Source organism: Nelusetta ayraudi, unplaced genomic scaffold (genome assembly GCF_046127955.1).
Source record: "Nelusetta ayraudi isolate G7.1 ecotype Tasmania unplaced genomic scaffold, CSIRO-AGI_Nayr_v1 ptg000011l, whole genome shotgun sequence".
Taxonomy (NCBI): Eukaryota; Metazoa; Chordata; class Actinopteri; order Tetraodontiformes; family Monacanthidae; genus Nelusetta; species Nelusetta ayraudi.
In genome coordinates, this window is record NW_027466061.1 from 17,469,341 (window position 1) to 17,481,854 (window position 12,514).

Genomic DNA, 12,514 nt, shown 5'->3' on the forward strand with positions numbered 1-12,514 from the left:
ATTTAAATGGGGGAGGGAGGGGAGGATGAGGGTTGTGGGGACGGGGCAAAACACTTAGCTGCAACGCTGAGAGAGGGTTAAAATTCAGCCGTGAGGAGGGATTCGTCTCATCGCTTGAGTATCAGTCTGATGCTGGCAAACACTGAACACCAAACACTGAACATTAACTCGTCACAGGTCAAGCAAAACTCACAGAATTCACTTTAAAAGCACTGAACTAACAGAAACTGTGCAAATCTTAATGACAGGCTGCCTGGAGCTGTCCAAGGTGCTGAAGCCAGCCACTTGACCATAACTTTCTAGCTTTTTTTCAGGGAAGGATATGGCCATTCTATGATTCTCCTGGCGTACTTCCTGATTATGTTGTCCTCTGCAAAGATAAAGAGTGACCTGTTGACGGTGAGACAGTTCTGCCGGTGGGGCACCGGGTTGTACAGAGCCATGGTCCGGGCCCGCTGCGCCTTGGCTTGCTTCATGGAAGCGGTGAGTTGCGCCGCCGCTGCGTCCTGCCCGTCCCCGCCGCGCTCCAAGTCCCCGTCGCCGGAGTCCACCGTGCTCGGTGCCGACTCGTCTCCGAAGCGAGCCATTCTATATTTTAAATGAAAAAAAATAATAAAAAAAGAATATTCGTAATTTAAAAAGGACGGGAAAGCCTCGATTTTAATTTGTTCTTTGAACGGCGTGATCACTTGTACTTAAGCGGACGGATAAAAAATTCAAGGGAATCCACCTGCAATCCACCGAGTGCTTTCCGTGCGCCACCAATTCTTCGGAAAAAAAGTTGCCGGTTCCTATCGCTCCATATCCTCTCGAATCAAACGGGTCGCGTTATTCATGTGGATTTGTTTGTTTGTTGTTGCTTTTTTTTTTTTCTTCAAAAAACGATTAGATTATCCCATTTGCCTAAACAGCGCGTTTCTCCTCCGCTCCAAACAGTTTTTAACTTCGCCAACTCCGGCTGCTAAAGGAAGAAAAATATCCACCGCCTTTAATGCCTTGCACTTTTAAATCAGCGTCTGAGCCCGTTTACATCCGATCGACCGGCAGCGGCGCGTTTGGCAAACTACTACGTGCTCTTTGGGTAGAGAGATCCGAAGGAAGTCTTCGCAAACTTTGCGCATCTTCTCGACACGGAAAACTTGCTGCACCCACCCCTCCAGAAAAAAGCCCGGTTCACGCAGGTCCCCTCTAAAACTGCAGAATGCTTTATCAGACGAATATTTTGCAGCGCGAGAGCCGCTCAGAGCTCAGCACCAGATCCTATCTCGCAAACCTTATCACCTGCTGGAAAACGATCCCAGAGCCAGGAGCGCATGAGCACCGCCAGCCCCTCCCCTCCCGTCTCCTCCCGCCAAGAAAATCATGGTGACGATTTCACAATTCATCTGAATGGAAGCTGATGGAGGGGAGGGACATGCGTTTTGTTACCATAGCAATTAGGGCTTGCTGAGGATGAATAACGGTGCGGTTTTTTTGTTGATTTTTTTTTTTTGTTGTTGATTTTTTTTTTTTTTTTTTTTAAAGGGCCTATATAGAGTAGGTTGTGTGGGTTTGTGGTTTAAAACAATTATGTAAAGACGTTAGTGGGTGCTGTGGGAAAAATAAAACATTTAGCGGTAATAAGCGGCAGGTGCGATCATGAAAGAACAAAGCAACAAGCTTTTCTGGAAATGAGGGAATGTTTGAGTTTTTGGCTTTTGAAAGTACTCGGGCTTCACTCGATCGTTTGCCATTTGGCAGCCAGACAAGCCCTGTCATAATTTCGTTAATGGACCCCGTACTACTAAAACATTTACAAACTAGGCCATTGTGCTAATATTGGAGTAAAAGTCAGGAGTAAAAATAGAGCGTGAAATAGATCTTAGGGCTGCTCCCTTTTTGAGGGAGAGGAGGAGAAGAACGCAGGGTCTTTTTCACACCCGGTGCCACAAGTGAGACCTCATTAGGCAACTGGGCTCTGTCGCTCCATCTGCTGCTTTCCTCCCTTCCCCACTGTTTCCTGAAGATGACCATTTCAACCCGCCGTGCAGGCACACACAAAAACAGACAATCCTCAGCATGCTTTTGAGCCTTTTCCAGTTGTTTGCCGTGTGAAACAAACACAATTAATGGAGCACAACGCAGTGGCACCAGTCTGCTTGAGACCAGGGCAGAGGCATGTTGCTTTGGTGCTGCTTGCTGACAGGAATCTGCTTTGGCAGCTTCACACTGCTGCTGGGTCACTCTCATAGCATATTTCAAACAGCACACTTCTGTAGTCTCCAGTAACAGTTACAATGGTCTAATGTTTTGGTTGAATAATTGTGAAAGGTGCAAATATATTGTGGAGTCTTTCAGTATGAACACACTCAAAACAACCCAAATTGTGGATCAATGGACACACACTGACATCACACAATCAAAAAACGCTACATTGGTAAAGTGGTGCAGTTGTATTTGGATGCTATCTAACATTGCTATCCACTAGCAGTCTGACACTTTTAATTAGGTGTTAATGTTGTTGTGTACGTGTATATAATGTCTCCCTTACTTTCTTTACCATCTGCAATTTGGACTTAAAAAGCATGCGATGGTGAAGATGAGTATGCTGGTAAAAATAACATTTGAAAAAAATCATCACCATTTCCGTTAAGTGGGAAGCAGTAGTGCATGATGAAACAACTCTCTCCTTGTTGAGGTTACACATGCGCAATAATGGGACTACACTGACATGCAGTGCAATTTTGTAAGCGTACTACTGTACTTCTGTGTGTATGTATGTGTGTGTGCACACGTGTGCGTGCAGACAGGTGGGGGACAACTTTAAGCTTAGCAAAGAAATTGGGGGGAAAGGGGCAAACTGGGGGAAGTGCAGCAATGACTTCTTGAACTCATCTTCTTCTTTGGTGTGTTGATGGTCGGCCAACGCGTCACAAGGAACAGCTACACCACTTCATCGAGTGCAAAAACAAAAACAAACAAAAACTGTAAAAAAGAGCACAGAATAATGCTTATCATCAGGAGTGAACAGTTTGCTGACTGAGCTCCTCATCAAAGTAGCTCACATTCACTCCACTTGACAACATCAAATGTCAGCATTAAGGGAGGAGAAATAAATAATGAAGCACTAACATAATCTTGGCTTCCTGTGTGCCGCTCAACAAAGAATATTTGTCCATCTCTGCAAACAGTATCTCTCTCTCTCTCTCTCTCTCTCATTTCATCTCTGCATCTCTCTTTGCCATGGTTGTTTCCATAGCGACATAGCTCTCCACAGATTCCTGCTCATTTCTGCCATCAGAAGCCACATTGCACAATGTAGCAACATGCCCCCTCCCTCCCTACTCCCCTCTGCCACCCCTCCCCCTGCTCCACCATCAAGGTCACTGGACGATCCAGACGAGGCTGACACACTACTGGGCAGCAGTGTCGCCACGGCGATGATCGACTGCACTGTGTGGACGGCCAGATGTCGGCAGTCTGCTCAGAGAGCGTTTGGCTACCACTCTGCTCTCAGCCTACTCAGAGTCTTCTAAAAATAGCTGCGGGCGCTCCAAAGCTCACACCAGTTTACTTGGGCCTGTGAGTGAACTTTTGGATGGGATGAGCTGAAGGGGGAAGGGTTAGCCGAGAAATCTGTGCCTCCCTTTCCATGCGAGAGACTGGCGCCGACGGTTTGTGACCAATGAAAATGCGGAAACTTGCTATCGCGTTAAAAAAACAAAACAAAGAGAAGTGAAGGAGGAAGGAGACGCAGGCTGCAGGTGACACGTTTGAACATTAATGGCCGTACTTTGTGGCAGAACTCTGAGGAGCGTTTATATAATTACAGACAGGCTTTCATCCGGCATTGACTGGAGTGGTTTTAACATTTTATTTTTTTCCACCTTCTCTGTTCCCTAGCAACAGACATCCTCTAGTAAAGAGTTATGTCTCTTAATGGACCAATAACATCCATTCGTATTGCTGCAGATTGTCACGGCTGCTTTCTGAGGAGCCGTTTGAGGAAGACTCTGCTTTTTAACATTGTTAAAAAGAAAAGCATATATACATAATTCTTATTGTTTAATATATGTATACATTTGTTTTTTTCCCCCCAAATTTGTCCGTAAATGTTAAATTTTGTTTCTGTTAATGTTGTGACTTTTTAACAGATGACCCCTCAAAGTTGTTTTTTTAATTTTGTTTATCATTAACGAAAATTTGCATTATAGCTTAACATTGTCCAGAATGCACTGCAACGATTTCAACATACCATGCTCCCTGCTGCTCCTTTCTTTGATTCCCTAGCATCCCCTAATGGACAAATAACCACAATACACATACTGCCCTCAATGTAGTCCACATTGTCAGCTATTATCCTGCGAGCCCCCTGTTTAAACGCGGTGCCTTTTTCAGACGTCACCAGAAGGGAGAAAAATAGGAAAAGAGGAATGTTCAAACTTCTGCCTTTTTTGCAGCTCAACAAAAGATGAAGACTGAGTTGCAGGGAAAAGCCAGCAAACCAATCAGTGCAGCGGCTCCGGAGTGGATGGCGGAGGTAAAGCAAAGAGAAATCAGCCGCAGGACGCCGAGGGCCTCGTTGGTGGGTAGGGTGTTAGACGTGTCGAGTGCCACTCCACGTGTGAGTGGCGGGAAACACATGATCAGCGATGTGGCTCTGGAGTTTAAAAGTTCAGCAGCGAGCACCCTCAGCTGCACCGTTAATAACGCCCTCCAGTTTCTGATTACATCAGCGCGCAGCCGACGCTGTAGGAGCGGCGGCGGAAGCATGGTTGATGACCGCGGTGGGAAGTGATTCATTGTTGGAGCTATAACAATGCCGGAGAAAGAAAGGCATACATACATTTGTCTGCTTACTATGGAACGGCCTTTTAATAAGTATTTTGTATCCCAGCAACAAAACCATAACTAGTGCCGTGCTTCTGAAGAGTACTGCTGAACCATTTTCTCCTTTAAAATGTGGCTTATGTAGCCAGCCACATCAGGGAGCAATGTTCCAACAGTGTGTTACTAACTGTATTCCAATACATATGACGCATTTTTCCAGCAATCAGGACCGCACGTCGCTACACATGACTCATGTAGTCCTGTGAGCAAACAAGGACACAAACTGCAAATTTACGAAACCTTGAACCTGCTTCAGCAAATGATGCACAGAATACAAGGTGAAAGATGACGTGAACTGAAGAGCAACAAGTACGCAAGTCTTCAGTCTACCCATTAACAACATATTTCCCTTCAAATAAATGTTTCCCTTAAATGTGCTTCAGCAATTTAGACCCATCGAGGATGAAAGAGTCAGTTTGACTTTTTCAGCATATTCATTCTCGGTTTAACTTGCATTTGTGTGTGAAACAATAGACCCACAACTAAAATATGTCTCAGCTGACCTGATATAGGTCCCAAAGTGTTGAGCTGTATAAAAGGCCTTGTGACTAGGTAGCGACGTGGACTGTTGTATTTTCATTTAGTGAATCAGCAGTCACGGAGGAGAGAGGCCGATTAGTTGTCTTGACTCTGTCTGCTGACTGTGTCATGGCAAGAGAGATCTTATCCTAAATAAGCCACCCCGATGGTTTAAAGGCCACAAAAAAAATGAAGAGCATCCAAAGAAGAGACTAGACAAGGAAACTGCATCAAAGGACACTGGGAGGCAAATTCAAAACAAATTCAAAAAACAGAAAAAGTAACGACTGCAGGCAGCAACACATTCTTAAATATTTGAAAGGTAAAAATTGATAGATTTAGCATGATTTTAGCTTTAAACAGGCACAAAGCAAGTAAATAAAAATGTAAATGCAACATAATCCCAGGACATTATGAGCAAAATAGAGGGATTATCCTGTGGGACGAAGACGGAAAACATTTATATATGAATGCACAGAAACTTTATAATTGTGTGGGCGTGAATGGTCAGACTGCTTGCGGATGTGAGTGGAAGTGTCTCACACACACCCTGTTGTTTGAGGTGATGGTGAGACATCCTTTGCAACACAGGCCAACAGAATCAAAACCAAGAGCTGAAAGTCTCTTATTACAGCCGGTTTGGCTCCATACGCTCACACCAACAGTGATCCTATCCTGCAAAAAATGATCAGTAGTGCAGCTAAAGGCTAGCTAGTGGTTGCATCCACTACTGTATTATTCAGTGTGCGAGTCACACCTGTGAGTATTTTTTTTCAAATGTTATTTCAACTATGGTCTGAGATAAAAGATAAACATAAGTCAATGCCGATATCAAATTTCGAAGGGCAAAACACCATCTTTGTTAACGCTATTATTACGTCTCAACAAGCCTGGAAAGGAGCCGTCGTTTATCTGCACTATTCTGTACTGATCTGCAGACACGGAGAGAATTCAAAATAACCTATTCCCTATATCTGTGACCTCGGAGAGTGTCTCTGCGAGCCGCCCGCCAGCGTGGCTCCTGGAAAGACGGACCCGCAGTCGCTCTAAGAGGTTGTTAAAAGGAGCCGTACAAAGAGCGCTCTTTCTGTCTGGCACTTTGATCCTCCTCCATGGAGATTCATTATCTTCAGACGCACAATTTAAGACGAACCCTTTTGCCGCCGTATGCCTTTCATACTCACTCCCACTCCTTCCTGCGGGCCTGCGGCGTGCTCTGGATTTTGTGAGCCTGGTGAGCCATGATGATGTCCTTCTGCTCCACCAGTCCGCCACGCCGCCGCAGCATGCCATGGGGGCTGAGGGAGCCCGAACCCTGGTCCGACGAGCCGTCTTCCCGGCTGTAGGGGGCGTCGAAGCTGGCCGCTCGGGGCGGGAGGCCCAGGCACTCGGGGAAGGCATGCGGGACCTGCAGCGAGCTGGAGCGGACGCCCTGAGCCAGGCCGTGGCGGGCCGCCGGGCTGGGCTGCCTCCTCCAGGCCTCAGGCTCCGGGAGGGACAGCGACGACTGGACCAGAGCCTGACCGCATGGCCCACACGAGCTGGACGTGGAGCGGCCGTGCGGCGCCAGGGAGAGGGACCGGGCTGAAGTGGCGTGCATCTCTGCAGGGTGTGGTCGGCTCCTTTAGCATAATGCTAGGAAGCAGGACAAGAGGCAAAGAGCAAAGTTGTCAGAGATTCAAACAAAAGTCTGAAAAGTCTATTTTCAGCCGTCAACATTGTCACAGGCAAATCCATCACATTGAGCCAGAATGACAATATTTAGACACAGATAATTACACATTTTTGCACAATAATTCTTTAAGAAAAAGATAAGACAAAAGAGACAGAAAACAGAGCAGCTGCATTTGGAACATTCTGAGTGCTCAGCCATTCGCAATACCTCCACAAAAACTTGACACTGCCATGTGTCACTTAAATTTTAAATTTTCACTTGATTTGTCCTTTTCTATAGCATATGGTAGCGTTGTGCGCCAGATGACACATTAGTAAATCCTTTGGATTAACAAATTTCTCTGGCGAAGAGCACGTGGAAAGCGTTTGAAAAGGCAAAAGAAACCAGTGAGATTTATCATCACCAGACAGCGGCAGCGAGGCCATTTTTATCCTTCTGAAGCTTCTTCTTCTTCCATGGTTTTCCAGAGCTGCTTGAAGCACTAACTTGTCTCCGTCACGCCTCCCACCTCTTCGAGATGATACATAACAAAAGCTGATTGGTTCTGGACTTGACTGATATTTTGAAAGCAGCAGCTGTCTGCTGGCGGTTTGCTGGATTGTGCATGTCAACAGTAAGCTCAAACACCTGCAAACGCAGTGGTGTTTAGAGTTGGTTCTAGTAAAACTGTGTTGCGAGCTTCAAAAAAAAAAAAAACAAGCGTGCGAAAGCAGTCCCTCTGTATATTCAGTGCCCCGCTAGAGGTTGCTCTCCTTCCCAAGCTCCTCGGCCTGTGGTTCCTTCAGACAAAGCCGTGGATTTGTCAGCGGTGAGCAGAAAGCCTTGCAATGAGCAACCATCCAGAAAATGGTCCCAGTAATGACACTGGTGAGTGGAATTGCAGAGAGTGGGTGTCGCAAAAGTGTGAGATTTTTCTCCGTCTGTAAAGCTCACATTTACACCGTCCTCCTCCAATTCATGCTCCTTAAGTGTGCCAGCCTCGCATGCTTCCACCACTGTCCCACCGGCGCTGCCACTCAGACCCACACGTGCACGTTTGTGCGCAGGTGACACTGAGGAATGTGGCATAAAACCAGGGCTGAACAAAGGCGAGCTCGACTCGTGCCTCAACTGTTTTCCGACGAGCCACACTGAAGAGAAGGCGACTGGGAGTGGGAGCGGTGACTCACTCATCGTCGGCACGGCTCCTCAGACATGGACTGGACACAGCACAGCGCCTATCTGGCGGCGCCGACGGGGGGCTACAAGGTCGGCAAACATTTGAAACAGCAGGATTTGATGGCGGAGCTCCGTGCCGTCAATAGACATCCCATTAAAGCCCTGCCGAGTTCAAAAGACGTGGGGTTTTCAATTGGCAGGTGGATTTGCAGCCAGCTGAGTCTGTGCATGTGTGTGCGTGTGTGTGGGGGGAGAATGAAATGCCAAGGTACTTGTATCAACAGGGACACCTTTCAAAGAGGCAGCAGGGGCAGCGAGCAGGGATGATGCGCCAGGCAGATGCAAGGACGACGCTCGGCCACTTAAATCAATGACAAGAGGCACCAGGAGAAGCTCTGAAGCTGCACCTGCAGACTGTGACAATAACAACAAGAGGCACCGACACTGTGTAAGCACGCTGCAATGTTAAAGCTCAAGCACCATCGTGGAGATGATGAAGATTAACATTCCTTCAATTCTCTGGTCTCCCCTGCAACCCTGCGTTCGGGAAGAAGCGGGCATTGAAAATGGATGGATGGAATTGTCTGATCTCCCTGGCTTTGATTGGCGCGGCCGCCAGTGGAAACAGCGCGCGGACGCTCACTTTGGGTTCATTTGCGCGCTTTCGGCTGCAGGACCGCGATCGTCTTGGAAAAGCACCGTGAACAGGTGCCGCTAATTAGGGAGCGTCCTTCAGGTGTGGTTTGACGCACACGCGCAAACACACGGAGCGCGCACACCCATGCAAGTAAATGGAAGTACAGACGCTTAAAATGAACATGTTCGGACGCACAGAGAGAGACGGGGTGGATGCGTCAATTAAGCTACGAATCGATTAATGATTGACAGATTTACCTCGACGCCGCTGCTCCATCCTCTTCCTCCTCCTCCTCCTCCAGCGGAGCCCCGCGACCGGCTGGGAGTCCAGGACTCAGTCCCGCCGCTGCCACCGCCGCCGATCCAAGTTGAGCAGTTCACAAAGGAGGATGTGCGCGAGGGTTCCTCGGAGTGACGATCGCGGCAGTTTGGCTATAAATACCGCGCGGTGGATGGCTGCCAGCTGGGGAGCGCGAGCAGGCACGGGAGCGGTGCGACCCCAGTCATGCTTCGCTGGCCGTGCGCGAGGACGTGAGTCTTTTTTTTTGTTGTTGTCCACGTGGGTCAGGATGCAGGGTGGCCGCGCGCTGCCAAACTTGGCTTCAAGAGTTCATTGGACGACAGGCAAGTCTCACGCGCCTCCAACGTTCTCTCACCCACCTGTTCGGAAAGGTTTTTTTTTCTTCCTTCTTTCTTTCTTTCTTTTGAACTGAGGCAGAGACGGAGGTGCAACAGGTAGCGCGCGCTGCCCGCTGCAAAGGTGTGGTGGTGCGCGAGGGGGAAGGAAAAAAAGGGGGCTCGTGTTCGCGCCACTAGGTGGTGGGCTAAAGCCGCAAACCTGACGCACGGACAGTTTTAGTCAATCGGACACTGTGCTGACGTCACAGGTGCAGGTTCTTTGACCTACATAATTGTTTTTTTTTATTATTGTTGTTGCACAAGTTGTGTCACGTTTAGGAAAACGTTGCTATCAAACGGAATAGGAAAAATACATTTCTTCTTCTTCTTCTTCTTCTTCCTATTATTATTATTATTATTATTATTATTGATAATAATAATAATAATAATAATAATAATAATAATAATAATAATCATCACAATAATCATCATCATCATAATCATAATAATATGTAATCAGGTAGGATTTGGCGGATTTGAGAAAAGAGTGAGGTCATCAGAAAACAAAGATTGACATTGAAGTTGCTTTTCCTGCTGGAATGACACTGAATGGTACCTGAAGTCACCTGCTGTCTGCTTGGCAGGTCATTCAGCCAACTGATATGATTCCTTCTTTTTTTTGTTCATTCATTCATTCATTCATTCATTCTTTCTTTCTTTCTTTCTTTGTTCTTTCTTTTTTTTTTTTTTAAATAAAGTAACTGACAATATGGTCACTGGTATTCACTTATTTGCAATATATTTTTTACCACTAGATGGTACTAAATGTTACTAACTGGCCTTTTAATTTCAAATAATAAATAGTAATGTTTTAAGTTGTATGGTATAAATGGGCTGTTCTGTTTTATTCTGTATTTGCACATTTCTTCAGAACTCACATAGGGGCGTTTTTATAAAAAAACAATTGAGTCAAAATCTAAAGTCGCCAAATCACGTGACCTCTGAACAAGGAAGTATATTTTTCCAACTAGAAATAAACGACAGCTTAAATAAAGCCGGATTAAAGTGCAATGTTTGATGTTGAGAGGAAAATACGAGGGACTATAAAACTGGCAAACAAAAAGGCAGCATGAAGATAAAGGAGCCTGTAGCTATCCCATTGATGAATAGATGGAACATGAACGTGCCAGGATTATTCGTGGTGCGTGGGGAGGAAATCTATTTTAGCGCTGTAGAGATGAAAAGAGGGACGTCAGTTTGACTGTAATGCACCAGTGAAGAAGAAAAAACAGCTCATGTCATCTGGTAAAATGTTCATTGCACGCCAGTACTGCCCTCTTGGCTGACTTTCCCAAGATACAGGTGTGTCCCCTGGTGACACCATTCTGAAACTAGCGCACAGGACAGAGAATGCCTGTGATTAAAAAAAAGAGAGCAATGATGGTACATGTACTTAATTAGAAGGTCGGCTGTGTTCATTTTAACCATCTTGGTAATTCCCCAAGCTGGGGAAGAGGTTTTAGCAATGGGACTAAGAGAAGAGCGGAAACCTTGAAAGGTAAACATGACTTAAAGTAATACACCGGCCTGAGCTTGAGAGCAGTTCATCCATCCATCCATTTTCAATACCCACTTCTTCCCGAGCTCAGGCTCACGGTGGTCTGCTGGAGCCTCTCCTATCTGTCACATGAAGGCAGGGTGAAGGCAGGGTGACACCCTGGACAAGTCCCCAGTTCATAGAGACAAACAAAGACAAACAACCATTCGCACTCACATACGCACCTACGGACAATTTAGAGTTTCCAATTCACCTTCTATTCATGTTTTTGGACTTTGGGAGGAAGCCGGAGTACCCGGAGAGAACCCATGCTGACACAGGGAGGACATGCAAACTCCACACAGAAAGGCCCCAGGCTCAGACCTCCTTGTTGTGAGGCAGCAGCTCTAACAACTGTGCCACCATGTTGCCCCAAGAACACTTCAATAGCTTCTTAATTGATTTTGATTTTGAAATTTACTCTTGACTCCACTGTGTTGTGGACATGGCCCTGATGTGACCTGCATATGCACGGAGAAACAACATGATGTCACAAGCAGCAATCTGTGCACAAAAAGAAGCAGAACGGTAACTTGGAAAGCAAAAGTATCAACGTTTACAATTTCATTTTAATGTAATTGTGCTCTTGAAGCAAATAAGGGGAAAGTAAGTAACATAACAACGTAAGAGATCTGATGTGATCCTGTTCACACACCAGTAAAACATCAGACCTGGGGAACACTGGAGCAAGTTCGGGGTATTTTGGCTGGCTGTTTCTAGCTGCCACAGAAAGGAAGCATTCGAACACGTCTGAGACATATTTTTTGCAAAGCATTTTGAAAAATTCCAATTATGTTTGGATTAATTTAATCTGAAAGGCAATAATTGCCATCACATCCTTTGGGTATTTGGCAAAGTGGATGAATGAAGTTGAAATAGAAGCTGCTATGCTGTGTTACAATGCATTCCAGTTGTGTGTAGGTGGACCGGCATTTGATGTGAGTAGTAAATAATTTGTAAATCACACCGGATCTGGTAGGGGAGGCATTTCAAACATTCCTCTGAGTGCTTTTTAAATTCCAAGGTGTTTCAAGGTTAGATTCATTGATACAAATTCTCAAAGCTCAGTGTATGGAGACAAGTGCTCATAACTATTCTCCATTGACAATTATAATCTATGAGGAGTGTTACTGGATAACAAAGAGAGATGGCATAAGTAAAATGAATTTCTCCCCAAGTCACAGGGTTAATTAATCTGCACAGCAGCCAAATAAAATGAAGAGTTCTTCAGAGGAGCTTCAAATTCTAGCTGTGTTGTAAAGCTGCACATCCTGTGATTGAAAGCCCAATGTGTAAAATTTAGTAACAACTGAGGGCAAGACGGCAAATTGCTCACAATGTTAATGCAGTTTCTTTTTTGCTCACACCTCACTTGATCTCCCATCTTCCTTATACAAACTTCTTTGGAGAATAAAGCCCCCTCCTAACAAGTGAACCTGCCT

The 12,514-nt window shown here is 45.8% G+C and overlaps 1 protein-coding gene across 1 annotated transcript; it reads right to left on the reverse strand.

Annotated features, from left to right (window-relative positions):
• Positions 1–299: 299 nt before the first annotated feature.
• LOC142884303 (uncharacterized) lies at positions 300–9,772 on the reverse strand. Its single transcript, XM_076019816.1, has 3 exons — positions 9,116–9,772; positions 6,573–7,023; positions 300–588 (listed from the first exon to the last, which is right to left on the reverse strand). The coding sequence occupies exons 2-3, from the start codon at positions 6,986–6,988 to the stop codon at positions 300–302; spliced, it is 705 nt and encodes a 234-aa protein (XP_075875931.1). The 5' UTR covers positions 6,989–7,023; positions 9,116–9,772.
• Positions 9,773–12,514: the final 2,742 nt, after the last annotated feature.

Excerpts from the sequence above, each read along its gene's own strand:
- LOC142884303 (XM_076019816.1), bottom strand. The coding sequence starts at position 6,988 with ATGCACGCCACTTCAGCCCGGTCCCTCTCCCTGGCGCCGCACGGCCGC. Across the intron at positions 589-6,572 it reads GCCCGCAGGAAGGAGTGGGA|AATGGCTCGCTTCGGAGACG; the intron begins GTGAGTATGAAA and ends TTTAAAATATAG.